General features: G+C 42.9%; 1 protein-coding gene across 8 annotated transcripts in view; it reads right to left on the bottom strand.

Moving 5' to 3' along the window:
• Positions 1-18,376, bottom strand: part of LOC108894288 (serine/threonine-protein kinase BRSK2) — a 94,121-nt gene that overhangs the window by 36,509 nt on the left and 39,236 nt on the right. For all 8 annotated transcript variants that reach the window (XM_051075899.1, XM_051075905.1, XM_018692901.2 and 5 more), the window contains exons 2-4: positions 14,311-14,405; positions 3,016-3,101; positions 1,065-1,205 (exon numbers count right to left, since the gene is read on the bottom strand). In XM_051075899.1, coding sequence (XP_050931856.1) covers positions 1,065-1,205; positions 3,016-3,101; positions 14,311-14,405 — 322 coding nt within the window. The remainder of the gene's footprint in view (positions 1-1,064; positions 1,206-3,015; positions 3,102-14,310; positions 14,406-18,376) is intronic.

Raw genomic sequence — 18,376 nt, 5'->3', positions numbered from 1 at the left:
CATGCAAATCACTGTCAGCTGTTCAGCTTAGTAAAACCTGATCTGGGCTCAGTTCCTGTGCCGTTACATGTCCATCATTCATTAGTTTCTGTCCACCAACCTGTCTGGAAAGTCATAAAACAGATTTACAGTGATGATATGAGGAAACAGTCTTATGACTGAGTAAGGTGTGTTGGAAATTCACTGAGTGAATGATCAGAAATAGAAAACTTTATTGATCCCTTGCAGGAAATTGTTGTGTTCCAGTGCTCAATTTCATATATACAGCTGCTCTTCTGTCATGATGAGAGTAAAGTAACTAACATATTTTAATCTGTTGTGATTTACTGACAAAGTTGGAAACTTTTCATGGGAATTAACAGGAATAAACTGTAAATTAGCTAAACTACAGGTTAGTCTATAACAGGAAACTTAAATGTAGTTGAAAAAAAAAAAAAAAACATGTTGCAGCTCAATCTTGGTTAAAACAACCAGCTTTAATGTAAATTAAGTTGAATTTCTCCTCTGCACTGGTCATTCCTCCATCACATGCACAGATCATTTCTAGAGTCCTGCTCACTACAGCCACACTACTGCATCTGAGCCCACAGACCACATCCACATCCATTGATTTAGCAGCTGATTGAGGAGAGTTCATCTGTTCATCTACTCTGTCCAGCTTGTCAAATATTTTTAAAGACAGATTGTTTAGCTAACTATTTGGCTTGAGAAGCTTGAGAGAAAATGTTTAATTTTATATTTAGTTAATGTCTAATCAGACGGTTTAAACCTGGTTTTATTCTGTGTGTGTGTGACTGATGAAACTGCTGCAGACTTTGCTTCTCTCAGACATTTCCTCTGCTGCAGTGTTCAGTCAGCACAGATTCATCAGGTGTTTCTCCACAGCTCACTGATCTCCTCCCTCATGTTTCTGTGCTGCTCTAACAGAAACGCCAACCAGGCAAATTTCAGCAGTTTTACTTGAACAAACGTCTGTGTAGCCCTTTATTAAATAAATGTTCTGCTCCCCCTGACGTCAGCTGTGTGTGAGATAGAGAGTGAAGGTGACAGTGATGGTAACGAACCATATGGAGTGGCTGTGGCAGAAGTCCAGGGCTGAGATGATCTGTCTGAAGAACTTTCTGGCCTCTTTAGGTGTTAACCTGCCTTTCTTCACCAGGTAGTCGAAGAGCTCGCCCCCGGACACGTGCTCTAACACCAGATACCTGCACAGGAGGAAAAGATGGGAGCCACAGTCAGTGATAGAAGAAGTTGGATGATGGTTGTAACGAGTTTTATTTGAGTTACTGTTGCCTTCCCATCAGCTTGAAGCAAACTGATGATTCTCCTCTGACCTCTGGCATCAACAATTGGCATTATCATCCAGAGAACTGATGCTCACTGGTTATTTTCTCTTTTTCGGATCATTCTCTGTAAACCCTAGAGATGGTTGAGTGGGAAAATCCCAGTAGTTCAGCAGTTTCTGAAATACTTCAGCAGGTTGTCTTCACCATGTCTACATGACTAAATGCACTGAGCTGCTTCCATGTGATTGGCTGATTAGATATTTAGTTAATGAGTAGTTGAACAGGTGTATCTAATAAAGTGGCCGGAGAGTGTTTATCTGTATCTGAGTCTGATGTGTGATGGCAAACCTCCTGCTCCTCCTCAACGCCTGCTGTTATATTTGGACATTATTAGTCCTACTGCTAGTGTTATTACTTCTATCTCCTTCCCCTAACATGACTTAACTATCATGTAAAAAAACTGCTGCTGTTGAGTAAATGATCCAACTCCGTCTAAAAGAAATGGAGGAGTAATATTTATAGAACCGATTTTTTTCAGCCAAGGAGAATATTTTCCTCTGAACTGTGGAGGAGGAGAAGTAGAAATACTGGAGTGCAGCAGCAGAACCAGTCCAGTATCTGTGTAAATATAATTTCCACAGAAATGAAACAGCTTCATCAAAGGAAATCCTGTTTCATTTTCCTCAGAATGAGGGAGGTATTAATGAAATAATTGAGCCATAAACTGTGTTTGTGTTGAACATCAATGTCTGCAGTAAATCCCTGAGAAGATCCTGTGGTTTTAAATGTGTGCTCATTAATCTGGGAGACATCGCTGATCCTGGGTCTGTGTGGAGAGCCGGCTGATTTATGAGCAGATTAAAGGATGTGCTCGAGCGTTCACCTGTCGCAGCTCTTTAAATTACAAACATGTTGGTGTCTGATGTGTGAGCTGCAAACTGTTCTCAGCCGTGATGACCGTCGCTCCTCATCCTCGCAGCATTAAGAAAACAGATTCCTGCTCGACGACTTTATCAATTATTGAACAGAGTATTAAGCTGCTGGAGCGGAGCGGCCACACACAGCTGATTAATGTACACAATAAGGCAGGGATATATATTAAAGCTTCACAGCCACAGGGGGGGAGGGGCGGGTTAAAGTAGGGAGGGGGCAGAGACATGTTTCATGCTTTAATAAAACCCCAGAGCTCAAACTGCGGCACAGAGGAAACTGTCCACTGACTGTCCTGACTTCATCTGATCAGAGCTGTCAGGATTCACAGGTCGACTGGAGTTTAAATCCTCAGAAATATAAACTCTGATATTTGACAGATTCATGAAAACAGTCTGTGTGAGGCTCAGTGCACAGAGGCTGTAAAACACCTTTAGGCTAATTCACGATTCTGTGCTGTTTGAATAAACATGACTCCTGAGAGCTCACATGGTTAGTAATATGTACAACAATAATCAGGATTCAAATCCAATTTGTTGCTGTCTATGTAGTCCTGTTTATATTGCTCATCATTTTTAGATCTTGCATTGTATTTACTAATGTTTCCTTATTTGATTCATTTTTCCATTTTTTCTATCTCAGTTTTCTGCTGCAACAGTAAATTTCCCCACTGTGGGACTAATAAGGGATTATCTTATCTTAAACGAGTGCTGTGGTGAGGACTACTTTTGTCCTTTTTTTTAGGATTTCTGTGAGAGATAAAACAGGATGTGATGTGAGAGCGGACAGGTGTACTTACAGGTATTTCTTATTTTCATAGACGTCGTGCAGCTTTAAAACGTGAGGATGCTCTATGAGTTTGAGGATGGCTATCTCCCTCTCCACCTGCAGACACACAGCAGAGAAAAATAGACAACTGAGAGCTGATAAGGAGACATGCAAACACAGAAACATGCAGAAGAGCACTTAATCTGAATTAATCTGCAGCTTAAAATAGTTCTCTTTAAAGAGCGTTTATTGTTTTAGAAAAATCAAAAATCTGAGGGAACTGATGAGCTCTTGACTGACTGATCAGTCTGGTCTTTTAATGTTGACGCTAAAACTTTCACAGCAACAACATTATTACGTCAGAGAACGAGTTGAAGTGAGATGAAGTGAGCAGCAGCAGCAGCAGCAGCAGCGTCAGGTTTATGCAGAGGAAAACGTCTGGACATGCAGCTGCAGCCTGGAGCTGCTTCTCTGCTAACCTGCCTGTTGTGATCTGACTTTACAGCCAGTTCACACCTTAGCCGGCCGGGGGTGGAGGGGGTGGACTGAGTTTAGACCTCTGTGCTGCAGAAACCATGAGTTATGTCAAACAGACACAGAGAAGACGTCGCATCAGAGAAACTGAGCAGGAAATGTTTCAACACAGCAAGAGGAGGAACAGGAGCAGCACACGACAACAACCAGACAGACATGAAACTGGACCAGAATGCATTGCAGCTAAAGGCTGGGATGTGAGAATAGCTTGAGAACTACAACATTTTATTTTTTAAGTTGATGACCATCGACTTAAAGAAACACAGCTCTGGAAAAACAGTCAGAGAAGATCAGAAAGGTAAATTGAATGAGAGCTGATCAGATTAATTATGTTACAGATTTATTCTTCAGTCAGACTCAGTTTCACCTGGTTTAAAGGAAAATGTTCAGCTTAGTGTTTTTCATTTAAACACAAACTGACTGTATTTCCTCCAAACATTAGCAGAGATGATTGTTTTTATACTGAAACTGAGCAGCCATGTTTAACAGTGTTTGCACTGTGTTCACAGGACAAACAGCACAGGGACTCATCTCATAAACCTGCTCCAACAGGAAACCTCCAGATCAAACACTCTGTACGTTTACTCTCCATCTGTAACTTGTGTGTTATTACAATGTTTAACAAATAAGTTTAACTTTATTTGTTGAATGAAAAACGTGTAAGAAGAATACAGCAAAACCTCCTCTCCTGAAACTGTTCTGTTTCAGTTTATCTGTTAAAAACATGAGGAAACATTTTCTCTGTGAATCAGGGCTGTGCCACTTCGTAGCGTTAACAATATACCAGCCCCAATTTTTCATGATATCAGCGATTTAACAGCGTGGAGATGTCTAGCAGGAAATCTAGTCTTCTCTCACCACCACCACGACAGGAAGCCAGAGCAGCATCGACCTCTGGTCCCTTCTGTTGTGTGGATGTTTAGTTTACAAAACTAACTGATCATAAATCAACACATTTCTCTGACTGACTGTTAAACTCTCCTGACAAATACGACTGAGGCTTAATGTCCAGATGGAAATGATGTTTCCTCACTAACAGCTGATTTCATGTTGTGAAACAAAAAGAATAAAACTCAGTCAGTGAGATATAACAGACACCGACACTAAGTCAGATTATGTACATGAACTGCCTCTACTGTCTGTAACAGCAGATCAGATGTTCCACATGTTTCTGTGGAGAAGATCGATGAGAGGCAGAATCCGTGTGGATCTGGACCACAGGTAATCTGACTAATCTTCTGCTGATTCCTCTTATTGATTTCAGATTCTCATCAGGGCTTTAAGCTGTGAAACAGACAGATATCATCAGTCCTCTGTCCACTGCTGCTTCCTGTCCCAGATCAGGTCTCAGAGACCAGACTCAGGACAGAAGACACCAGAAAATTCATTTCCATCAAAGCCTCCGCTCTTCAAAGGTCTGTCACGGCCAGCGACGACGGCAGGCACCAAATAAATAATGAAAATATTTCTTTTAATCTTTGGCCCGGTGGTTTTTCCAGAGCGGACTGTGACAGCAGCTTCTCATCCTGCAGCTCCTCTCCCAGAGCCGAGGAGGAATTCTGATATCAGCTGCTGACAAAACATCTGTCGAGGCTCCAAGGATAAACTGAAGGAGTGACTGACGAGACGTTCACAGACACAACAGCTTTAAAGTGCTAATACTGGCCTAGATACTGTTTCGGTATAAACCTGTTTCATTTGTTAATAATGTTACTCATCTACAGAAGGTCCATGTGAACCAGGTGACACGCCTGACACTGCTGCACAGCCCTCTACATTTACCACAGGAAACAGTTTCAGATGGTGATGAACATGAGCCGGATTCACTCAGACAATATGATCTTTACTAAAACCTGAGCTGAACCTCATTAACGTCTGGTAACAAGTTTCTGGCAGCTCCTGATATCAATCTAACAAACCAAAAATAAAACCTCCTCAACGCACGCCAGTCCTTGAACTGGGCTGGTGTTCACTCTGCTCGTCAGTGTCTGTACCTCTTGTTTCGTACCGATACACAGATACAGATACAAACACACTGTCAGGGTGTGGAGGTCGCGTGGAGTCGTCCTCCACCACACCTCAACGTTTCCAAACCTCCAGAAAAACATCAGTTTAAAAAACGTCTGGGTTCACGTGCTGTTTCTTCACATGCTGTGATGTTGGTTTGTGTTTCATTAAAGCTGAAAGGATGAATTAAAGGTGCATTCCACCAATTTTTGACATCAGGCTCAGTCTATGAAAAGTCATACTGTTAGTTATAGGTTGGCTCTAAGTTAGCGTTTTACAGTCTCTGTTTAATGTCTTTGACTTTGGAAGTTTTTGCAAACAACCAAAGGTGGAACATTTTCTCCTCTGCCAAACCATCATCTTTAATTACTCTTAATGCTGATGTCTGCAACTGCCCCCGAGTCTCTGCCCCCCCCATCACCCACCCCCGATCCGTGAGAGGCTTTTAAATGATGCAGAAGAGCTGCAGACTGAGCCAATGATTTCTGATTCATCAGAGAGAGAAGAGAGATTCTCCTCGACTCATGTTCCTGATTTAAAAACATGTTGTGAAGTGGTGACAGTGATCAGGTGAAGTGGTGAGTGTGGTCAGGCCAGCAGTGATAATTCAGAGCGTCATGTGGAGTCAGACAGCTGGAGGAGACTGATGGTCTGAGAGGATCAGCCATGTGGACTCTGACTCAGACCTGAGGCTTCATTCAGACTGAGTCAGTTCTGTGACACAGCTCCTCAACACTGACTGACAAACAGAGACAAACACACTCCTCCAGTTCTGTCCACAGTCTGACCAGCAGACGCACAAATACACCATCAGCCAAAGCAAAAAGCAATCATTATCGGTATCAAACACTCTCTGCCTCCAGGCTTCAGCAGGTTTGAAGTTTCGCTGCCAGCTGCAGTCAGCAACATCAATAATGAGTCCAGAGGAGACACACTGCAAAAACAAGGGGTCAAACTGTCCTCAGAAACTTTTTAACCTGAGCTAAATCTGTCAGAACATATAATAAATATCCCGTCTAAATCACCACACGGCTCACAGTATTTACCCCCCCAGGTCTGTGGTGTTTATCCTCTACTATGCATCAAACATGAAACCATGAATCAGAGAAGCAGCACGTGGTCTGAACACAGCTGCCTGCCACCGATCCCACAATGCACCTGGACACAGTATACACATGAGCTGTGAGACTCTAAACCTTCTGAAATCTCAGTTTAGTCCTCATCACAGAGGAGCAGTGAGTGAGTGAGTGATTTCATACACAAGCAGCATCAACAAGCTGTGAGGAAGCTACGTACAGAGCTAACTGTGGTGCGTACAGATGATAGAGAGGAGGATTATCCTGCAGTAAAGATCCAAACATCGTCTGACTTTTCTTTTTGTCCTGTCAGTGCAGTTTCTCTCTGACACAGCCATTAATCTTTGTGCCACTGATTCTTCAGCTTGGTGGCTGAGCTCCAACCATGACTCACTTCACTCTGTCTGTGGGAAAAATCAAGGTGACTTTAACTTCTGGAAGCAGGAAAGCCCAAATATCTCCTCTCCTCTCTCTCTGTATTGGCTCAGAGTCAGACGATATAAAAAGTTTTTATGGTACAAAACAATCTCAGACTCCTCCAGACTTCAGAGGCAGGAGAGTGACCCTTATTGATTTCACCAGCTGTAGGTGCTGCGTTCACATGCTGCTGCTATTAACTGTCCTCCTGACTCACGGCAGGTCTCTCCTCCTGTCAGCGGCTCCATGTGTGAAGCTCCTCTTAATGAATTTTGAGGACCGAGTGGAGGAACAGCTCTGACTCCTAATGTCGGTTTAATTGAAACATGATACAGAGCAGAGGAGCGCTCGGGGAGAGAAACTGGAACATCCAGGCAGTAATCAAACCACCATCTGTTGATATGATGTCTGGGTGATCCTGGAGGAGGAGGAGGAGGAGAGGAGGAGAGAGGAGCAGGAGGAGTTTTCTATCACAGTCAGACTGCAGCGATGCAGCTCTGTGTGATTTATAAGAAGAGACAGAAGATCCAAGGTTTTATGAAGCAACAGACAAATTCATTCAGAGGAAAGACAGGAGGAGGAGAGAGGAGAGGAAAAGGAAGGAGACAAAAGGGAAAAGAAAGAGTGAGAGTGGAGAGGAAAGGGGAAGGAAGGAAAGAAAAGAGATGAGGCGAATGAGAAAAGGACAGGGGAAGGGAGATAATGTAAAGAAAAGAAGGGAAAGAGACTTTAAAAAGGAGAGGAAAAGAGAAGAGATGAGGAGGGAAAGAAGGGAAAGGAGAACAGAGGAGAGCCAAGAGAAAATTAAAATTATTTGGCAAGAAGCCGAGAGGAGGAAGGAAGACAAGAGAGATTAAAGAAAAGAGTTGAAAGGAAAGAGTGGGAATGGAGAGGAGAAGAGTGAGAGAGGAAATGAGGGGAGAAGAAAAGGCAAGGAAGGAGAGGAAGGAAGGAAAAGAGATGAGAATGAAAAAAGGGAGAGGATATGGGACGTTAAGGAGAAGAAGAGGAGATGACAGAGTGGAAAAAGAAAGAAAGAAAAGGAGAGCGTGAGGGTGGAGATGAAAAGAGAGGAAAGAAGAGCAATAAGAATGAAAAAGAGGAGGAAATAAGAGGAAATAAGAGGAAAGAGTGAGAGTCGAGAGGAGAGCAGAAGGAGAGGAAATTAGTAGGCAACAAGAAACAAGTTGAAAGAAAAGAAAGGGAAGGAAAAGAGAGGAGAGGAATGGACAGACAGGAGAGGAGAGCAGACATCTGCATCACCCTCAGCTCAGCCAATCAGTCACGAGCGTCCTGCTGCAGGTGCTGCTGCGTAACGACCAGGCTCTGTGCCTGGTTTTCCTCATAGGGTCGACAAAGGGTCGACAAACACCAGCAGTCGCACAAACTCTCAGGTTAACATAACACACTCAGGTCACATTGTTGGAGGAGAAAGTGACGGAGCTTCATCACCTCCTGCTGCTACTGTCACTTATACAAGTAATGATCTCTCTGGTTTAAATCCCATGCATCATTTAAATGCAAATTAGAAATATATACTGTATATTTGTAATAGGGGATGGACATTTCAATTAGATCTAAGAGCTGTCCATGCATCAGTCGTGACATCATGCTCTGAAAGAGCATCAAAACAAATCTGACTCCACCTGAAGAACACCTCAGAGGAGAAAAGAAGCAGAAGACATCGTTGTTTTTTCATTTCATAAACAGTAAAATTAGCAGAGCGTTCACTACTATTGATGTGAGTAGCAGCCATCTTGAATTCTAATATCGGGGTTGGTGGGGTTGCTCTGACTTTCCTAGTTGGAAATCTGACTTCAGGGGACGTTCCAGCTGAAACTTCCAACTAGGAACTCAGAAATTACAACTTCTGAGTACAACTGGGACACAGCATAATGCCTTACTTTGCTTCTTTTTATTGCCGACATCTGTTCCAGTCTTTAGCTCCACACAAAGTGAAGATGCACTCAGACAGAACAGAACCAAAAAGTTCCAGTTCCAAGTAAAACAGAAATCTCCTCTGACCCAAATAAAATTAGTCGATTCTTAAAAAAAGATGTTAACGATGTCAATTGGTTTGACTGATCGATGAATTACATCCCTAATTTGTAATCACTTTGTAAGAATGAGTCACTTTAAGAAACCAAACACACTGTCATCAGAGACGCTGGTCAACAACCTGAACATATGCACACACACACACACACACACATTGTGCAGCAGCAGCAGCAGCGGGTAGAATCAACAGAGTGAAGTCAGTATTGACACCATTAACACGAGCAGCCAGTCGCTGAGGAGATGAAATGAGTCCGGTCAGGCATGAGAGGACCGGGTCCGACCTCTGAAGAGCTCAGACTCACAATCTGCTGCACTTCAACTGGAAAAAGAGATTTAATCTCTCTCTCACACACACACACATACACACACACACTCACACCCTCCAATGCCTCATGCTGGTTATGTACTTTCACGCTTACCACACAAGTGTTCCCTCAGGACTAGTCTGAGGAGACACACACACACACACACACGGTTTAAACAGCTTGTACTGAGGATCAGCTGACATCAAAACAAAGACTTGTGGTTACAGTGAACCTGAAGCTCTGATAATCAATAAGTTGATTCTGTATTGATGCTGAATCACATGTCTGAGTAAACTGTTTGTGGCGTTAAACTCTGGTAAATCCACAGTCCACAGTCAGAGAGCAGCTGGTGAACACAGTGGAGCATTTAGCAGATAAAGAGCCAGAGATTTCTCTCAGGAGGTGGAGGAGACCAAACACAGAGATAAAACAGAGGGAATACTGGACTGAGATTCATCAGGTGGAGACAACAGCAGCTGCTGAGGTTAGCTGAGTTTTAATGTAGGTTTGATTTTATTGGTGTACGTTTTAACCAGGTCTCTCCCTGGTGAATCAGGTCTGTACAGGAAAACTTTAGTAACCTGTTTCTTATTTTCACATTTGTTTAATTTTACTGAATATTACTGAAACATTTTCATTGTTTTCTGGCAATTTACAGCTTTTTGATCTGCATTTTATGTGTCTTACATATAATACAGAATTTTAACTTTACTTGACTCAATGACTCATTTCTGTTTGTTTTAGCCGCCTCACACACAGATCACTGCAGGAGCAACAGTGACAGGCTGTAAGACTGTGACAGATGCAGAGACTTATACAGCAGGTACAGGTGAATTCTACCTACTGAGAACTGCATGACCGTCACAGGAACATGCACAGCTAAACGGCAAACTACTGGTGGTGTGGCAAAAGAAATCAGCTGATGACACTGTCAGCAGCCCGACAGGAGAAACACTCCACAGTGCAGTAAGATTTCACAACTGATTGTGACACCAACTTTCTGTCTGTATGAGAAGCAACAATGAATCTTTGTGTTGAACAGACAAGACTGAAAAAATGTATTCAGGTGCAGCCCTGATTTCAACAGATGTAATGCAGTATGGCTAACACTGGAGGACAGCAGCAGACAGGCCGACATATTTTCAACGTGACAGACAGAAAATAAAAAATGAATAAATTCATCTTCACACTCGTTGCTTCAACCTTCTGTAGTCCCTCCACTCCTGATAATGAGCCCTTGACTGAGCTGTTAGTGTTCCTCTGTCTGTTAGCTGCTCATGCTAGCAGCTCGGGATGCTCCACCTGCGTCTCCTCTAATGAGAAGCACCATTAGCAGCAGCCAGACTCTGCTGTAAATACCAGGTCTGACATCTGGGAGTCAGGTGGGGTGACGCCGCCACCCATGTAAGGTGCTGATCTCTGAAGTCGTGCTATAAATGTCAGGCTGCTCATCTCACCAGGAACCACACACACACAGATGGTAGATACAGGAAGCGTGTCCAGACAAAGACAAGGCCGGACGCACAATCACATGTTTGCACAGTAATGTGCACATTAACACATGACAAAGGCAGAGAGCAAAGAGGAACATGCGGTGGTGACAGGAGTAAATATTAGTTAATGATGTTAATACAGAGACACAGACAGATGCTGCAGCACATCTGAAGGACTGTTAGCCATGTCAGCAGCTGGGCTCTGTTGGTCTGTTGGTGCAGGCTGAAAGATCTCAGTGGAACCACTGACCTTCCCATAGGTGGGTGACCCGATAACGACCTGCTAACCCCTTCCTGAGCCACTGCCGGCCATTTTTTAGAGGGTGAACCCTGAAGAACATAATGATGACCTGACCAGCAGGTTGACATCTGTGATCCTGACTGAAATCTGATCTGGAGACTACATAGGATGACACTGTCAGCACCATCCAACCATCAGCTGCAGGGGGGGGTGGCTGGAACGACCAATTAATCTGCCTGTGACTAGCATTAGCAACCGCTGGAGTCAAACTTTATCTTCTTTCTCGTCAGAGTGAAAGCAGTAGAATGACGCTGAATAGTTTTTTGGTCTTATATCTGTTCAAACACAGCACTGCAGCATCTTGAAAACAGGAGAGACAGGAGACAGTTTTCCTGGCAACTCTTATAACTGATCTGATTTGTCTTTATCAGGTGAATGTACAGAAAGGAGAGAACAGTCTCTTTCAGTCCTAAAGTGAGCAGAGTGTTGAGCTCTCAGAACTGTCTCAGTCATGGATAAAGATCTAAGAAGAAAACCATTGTATTTATATGGTAATGATCCGAGTTTTTCCTTTAAGCGGTGCCATGTGTAACAATGAACAAGGGAAATGTAAATGTGTGTTGTGTTCTGAACAGAGGAAACATTCATATGTAAAAACCTCGACAGAAAACATCCAGAGCTTCACAAAGATTCAGATAAAAGACGAAACCTGTAACACTCTCAAAATGTCAAACAAAACAGGACAAAATGGGGTCTGAAGCAGGAGGAGCAGAGGGAGGTGAACGTCATGTTTTAAACATGCTCCTCCGTCAGATCCCTTCTTCTCCCTCTTCTTCTTCTGTGGGGTGGGGGGCTTTGTTCATATATATTTTAGGAGGCCGGTAAGACTTCATTGTGTGAGAATACAACAGCCATAACTCAGACCAATAGCTGCCTGTTGCCATGACAACAGGGCCTCAGCATCTTCTAAAATAAGACCAAGGTGGGAAAGATTAGAGGAAGCTGCTGGGGCAACCCCCTCCTTTGACTCCCCCCCTCCACCCCCAGCAGACAGAGGAGGGAAAGGCTGGCATGGCACACAACAGAGTCAGCAGATGGAGAGAAACTGAGAGAGGAGGAGAAATGATTTCAGCTGAGAGGCACAAACCAGCATCTGCTGCCTCCATCTCCTCTGCTCTGATTTAATTAGAGACACGACGAGCTGATTGGTGATTATCTGATGGAAATAACAATACACCAGCGTGTTGTGGTGTCACGACTATAAAAGTTTACTCATACGAGAGCGAACACTGGATGCAGGTTTTCATCAGCAGAGAGATGACAGCAACAGAAACTGTCATGATGACCTGAGTCTGTTTCCTCTGCTTCCTCCCACACTGGTGTTATGATATTAAACCAGGGATGCAACAATATCAAAATCTCATGATACAATAATACCTCCGTAACAAATCCACAGTATTTATTGTGTTGTGTAGGTAACCTCAGTCTGACAGTGTCTGCATGTTGTTTTTTGTTTGTCTGTCACCTTTCCCCTCTCTAATTTCGTGACATGGGGAAACAGAGATGTTTCCACAAGTCAGATCTAAAAATCCCTGGACCATCCACAGTTTCAAAGGCTTCATCTCCCTGCTCTGTTCTCCAACACTGGCGTCCACCAGCTACACTGTGGATTCGAAGAGAGAGTGAGTGGAGTGCAAAGGACAATGGTTTCTGTCTTCTTGTTTCCCTTCGCTCTACTCCACTGCAGCAGTAACAAAACTACAGTTTTACCCAGACGAAGGGGGTCGACCACCTCCTGTCTCCTCCCAACCCTCCAATCATCTAACCACAATCAGAAACAGGTTCTCACAAATCACTGGGCTTGGGGATTGATTCTTCCACAAACTGACTTTTGCGTTACCTTAACAACATCATTATTATCTTACTGGATTTAATGTGAGAGCTGTTTTCCTCTCCAGTCGCCCGGTGTGAAACTCTGTGGCTGCTGAATGTGACTCAGCCTCAGAGGAAGCTGTCGTACTGTACCTGTGACTCATCCTGTCTGATTTAGCTGCAGCCAGAGGAGTGGGCCGACGGTCGAGTGGTGACAGCGATAATAAGAGCGACAACGAGCGAGAGGCTCTGTCCACTGTGCAGGTACAAACACTTGAACTGAACTGAACTGGATTCAGCTGGGATCAACGTGTGGCTCTTTAACTCTACCTGCAGTGCATTCTGGTCTATTTCCTGCTCCTGTGTGCATGGAAAATTAACGTGGGAGGAAACAGCAGCTCCAAAAGTAGGGATGGATGCCATGCTGGATATTGGTCTTATTTACAGGAAGAACAACAACTACATGAAGCCAGAAATTAAAAATAAACTGACCAGTCACTGTTTTTTATAGCATCCACTCTTTCACTCCTGGATTTAAATGATGAGTCAATTTCTTCTGACACAAAAACATCACAAAAAAAAAACAAAAAGAGCCTGATCTGTCTGATTCCTCCATTAAAATTCATCAATAATCCTCCCTGTTACACTTCATCCATCAACACACACTGTAGTTTATTGAGTCACACCATCCTTCAGGTTCAGAGCCTGAGGGATCTGATTTGATTTGATTTTTAATCTGGCACACATCCCATGAAGTTTCATATGAAGTCATTATTCAGTCTGTTTATCTCAGTCCCTCTGACATTTGATCCAAGTAGAGTAACACACAACTCCTCTACTCAAAAAACCATATTACAACATTTCATTTTAGATGTGTTTTATGCACTTATGTACTATTTTATTCAGATATTCCACAAGACTTTGGTAAACCCATTTCAAACACCAACACAAATCATCCACATGAGTAAAGCTGAGTTTTCACAAAACTTCAAGCTTTCAGCATTTGGGCCAAATTCTGTCTTTGTACCTTGGTCTGGGACAAACAGGAGCCTCAGGACAGATAAAGCTAAGACTGTTCTGAACATTTGAAACATTTGGGTTTTTATACAAGTACTTGCAAAAGGGGAATTAAATAAACTATGGAAAAATCAAGAAAATACCCAGAGACCTCAAAGGATTAATCCGCCACTGAAAATAGTCCCCAACTATGAACTTCTAGAGTGAGCAGTTGTTTTAGTAAAATGCTGAGATACAGATCAGTTCATCCATCGCTCTTTAGACACCTTCAGAAAAGAACAGGAATGTAATAGATTACTGTCTTACCTTCATGAGAACAGACTCGCTGAGCTTTTCTCTGTTGACAATCTTTATGGCGACTTTCTGACACGTGACACAGTGGACGCCCAGTTTCACCAGACCTGAAACAGACAAAGAGATTCACACTGAGGAAACAGGAAACTTTCAAAATAAAACTGACAGGTGATCGTAACATCAGGGAGGAGCCGAGGATCTGGACACCAGACTCCAGAGATGAACCAGATCCAGGTTTTTAAGATAGACTGGACGACATGAACGAGGCAGACGAACTGTCTCAGCACGGAGCTTCATTCATGACCTTGGAAACTGTGTGTGACTACATCATCTTAAAGGTAAGACAGGTCAGTACGTTTAAGGCTTTTTAAAGCTGAGAGACTTTAATGGAGCCCTGAGGTGGTTTAGACAAGAGTTAGAGGAGAAGATCAGGAGCCAGGACACTGTTAACTTAGCTTAGCATAAAGACCATTATATAATGTCTGACCCACTGACATTGGGCAGTTGGTCCCTCCAGTTCATCAGAGCTCAGTGGTGTCTGTGTACTGTGTAGTTTACTGTATAATAACAGTGTTTTAGTCCTGATATATGATGTTGAACGATGAAGAGACGTCCTCATTATGTTCTCATGAAGACATGAGCTGCTGTTCAAGAGTTTTAACTGCGTGTTCCACATCCTGTCTCACTGCCCTGTGGGAGACTACAACATTTAATACAACACAATAATAAACAATAATGGACGTAAACACTCTGATAAAGGCCCTCAGTCTGCAGCTCTGATGGTGTTAAAGAAGCTTTCTGACAGTGTCATCAGTGATGACTGTATGTCGCTGGTTTCAGTTCCCGGCTGTCTGATGTCCATCAGCTCACGCAACATAAAACAGGTAGAAAAATAAAACTCTGCAGCTCCCAGCTCTTTGTTTCCCTGCGTACATCTGACACTGAAACAGAAATGTCAACACTCAGCAGCTTTACCTTATTACAGCCACAGCGGCTCCATCCATCTCTATCAAAGCTGTGACACCGGGGACTGAGGTTTACTTTGTTCTGAAGGTCTGCAGATGAAACGTGGAAATGCCACTGCGCATATGCACCTCTTCATTAGCTCACGCTGCATGTATATATTTCACAGGAGATGAGCGTGTGTCTGTGTCTGAAAGGTGATTTCCCTGCGGTGATTTCAGAGCTGGGAGCGGCGGGGGTGTTTGGGACAGTATGGCCGCCTGGGGGCTCTTTCATGTCTGCAGTTAGAAGTGAAATGTCTTCATGGGCGACATTCACCAGGTCTCATTGATCTTGTTGTCAGAGCGGCTACGACTGTTCCCCATCACAGAGGGTGGAGAGAGGCTGATCTGTGTGGAGGCGCACACTGGTACTGAAGAGGAAAGACGAGTGAAGCAGGAACCTCTTCCATAAAACTGACAGAAAACTCTGAGTTTAACAAGTAGATGATTTAGAAGTCTTAGCTTCTGTTCATCTTCTCTAAATGATCAGCTGAGGATCTAATCTGAGCCAAACGTAACTGCTGATACCTGTGCTGCTTGTCCGGTTCAGTCACAGCTCTGATAAATCTTCTACCTGCTCACATAGAGTCCAGCTGGGGAACATAATGGAGCATTTAGCAGCTTAAGAGTCAGAGATTTCCCTCAGGAGGCGGTGGAGACCAAACACACTGTAAATAAAAGCTAATGTTGCTCTGTATCTGCTGGAGCTGTTTCCTGACACCAGGGTTGGGCGATATCGTACAGTTTGTGATATACCGTAAAAAAAAAATCCCCACGATAAGAATTAATCATCCCATGATAATAACGATAAACTCTAGCTGATGACAAATCGTGTGTGCGCTGATGAACTCGGAGCTGTTCATCTCTAAATGAGGAACTACCTCTATAAACCGGAACTGGTTTGGTTACAGAAAATCAGACATGAAGCAAACAACTTTAATATGTAAAGTCTTAAAAATGGTCACACTGTAACACATCCGATCTGCTCCACCACTTCAAACACAAACACAAACCAGAGTATGAGGAAAGCCAGAAGATGCACAAGGAGGAGACAGCAACGTCGAGTAAGTTAAGAGAATACCTATTGCTGACGATCGATGATGGGTAAGTTTTATTTTTAGAGCAATGTCTGTGTTTGTGAGGCTCTTAGGACTGTATGCACTTATAACCAAAAACATGGTGTTGAATGGTACTATTTTTATTTTAGTCATTTATATCGTTATCGTAATAAATGCCTGAAAATTTTTAGTCTGAATTCAACAGGTTTTACACAAAAAAAACAATTAAATTAAACTGAAGAGAATTTAGTGTTTTCCACCAACAGATCAGAGTGTAGTGTAGCAGCTCCCAGTCAGTCACTGCTGTCAGATTATAGTACAGTGATGTTCCCTCTGAGGAGGAGAAGGTGATGTAACGTGGGCCCAGTGAGGACGATAACGACGACCTGTCTCCACTAAAAACGCATCTGTCCTCCCATAATCCTCTCTGGTCCCATCATGACTCCTTTGACACCTACATGTTTCTGATCCAGCGACAAAACAATAACAGCTCTTTATGTCTGATATTTATCATCATGTTTCTCAGTTATTAGAACCATTCAGCAGCTGAAAACGAATAATCTGACGTTTTCACATCAGGAAACGTCCACTCTGCTTCTCTCTGCTTCATCTCCACATCACTCTGCAAACATCAACTCATCATGCTGTTAGTGTGTGTTCAACAACAACATCGATAAAATAGAGAAAAGAAACGGATCTGTCACCTCAGAGTCTGCAGTCTACATTTCCTCCATTAGTTATGTTTCCAGTAAATAACAACAAATTGAAAATGTCTTATGTTTTATATTGTTATCAAATTCTAAATAAGGTGGTTTGTTATAAAGTGTTATCTCATCTGCAGTGAAATAAATCTAAAGATATTAAATTTAACGTTAAAAGAGAGAAACAAAAAGACTATGACTGACAGGAGATAAAAACTCAAACCTTTCTGAAGACAAATTCAATCTACTGTACAACCAGCTGAAGCCACAACTGTCTACACAGCTGCTTTTCATTGTCGACTGGTTCCCTCCTCTCTGCTGAATCAGATCAATAATCTGATCAATAATCAGATCAATAATCTCCACAGACCAGCAGCAGGGACTCTGGTCCTCCTCCTCAAACTTCCCATTTTCCCTCTCTGCGTTAATTTTACATTAACCAGCAACACAAAGCAGGTCAGAGACAGGAAGTCTGCACACAACAGCTTTATAATACAAATCAAATCCAAATCCCAGAGCGCATCTCAGTGAGAAACATCCAATCAGAGAGCAGCAGGTTCCTTCTCCTGCTAAAACTCTGAGTTCTGTGTTAAATGAAGCAGCTGTGGAGCCATATTTAGTTTCTGATTGAGGGTTTTATTTCGATTTCATAGCTCTGCATGGAGCCATCTCCCAGAGAGGCTCATGGGTATTGTAGTGTTTAGTCAGTTTCCACATTCCCACTGAAACATGAAGATTTCTTACAAATGAGGTTGAAATATTTATAAACAATAGCTGTGAAATGTCCCTGTGGTGTCATTAAATCCTCCAGGAAACTGACAGTAACATTAAAGATTAAAGAAAGGAAAAACCAGGGTCTAATAAAAACGCCTCACAGAGATTTTCCTGCCTTTACTGAGTCCTCTGGATGTTAAACAGGAGCTTTTGTTCTCTCGTAGTCTCGACTAATTGGAATCAACACAGCAGCTGATAATTATGTTAAAGCAGTGACCAGAGGCAACAGTTCCCAGAGCAGTTTGAATGAATTAGCGTTAGCCAGCTGGAAGGCAGCAATAAGACGTTTTAACAGCTAAATAAACACAAAGAATGAATGGAGGCACTCACTGTCACATTAACAGAGAAACAGCTGAGATCCAACTCTAATCAACTTTACACTCAGTTTGTAACAAACAATAGAAACTAACTACAGCAAACACGTGAAGTCTGATGGAGTCAGGGATCCAGACCCAGAGAGGTGGTCTGACAGACGGAGAGCAGCTCCTGCTCCAACAGCAACTTCAATCTCTAAACTTCTCATGTTCTCACAGAGTTGAAA

The sequence above is a fragment of the Lates calcarifer genome, linkage group LG2, assembly GCF_001640805.2.
Source record: "Lates calcarifer isolate ASB-BC8 linkage group LG2, TLL_Latcal_v3, whole genome shotgun sequence".
Classification (NCBI taxonomy): domain Eukaryota; kingdom Metazoa; phylum Chordata; class Actinopteri; family Centropomidae; genus Lates; species Lates calcarifer.
The sequence above is the reverse complement of the archived record's forward strand: the minus strand, read 5'-3'. Positions and strand labels throughout refer to the sequence as shown.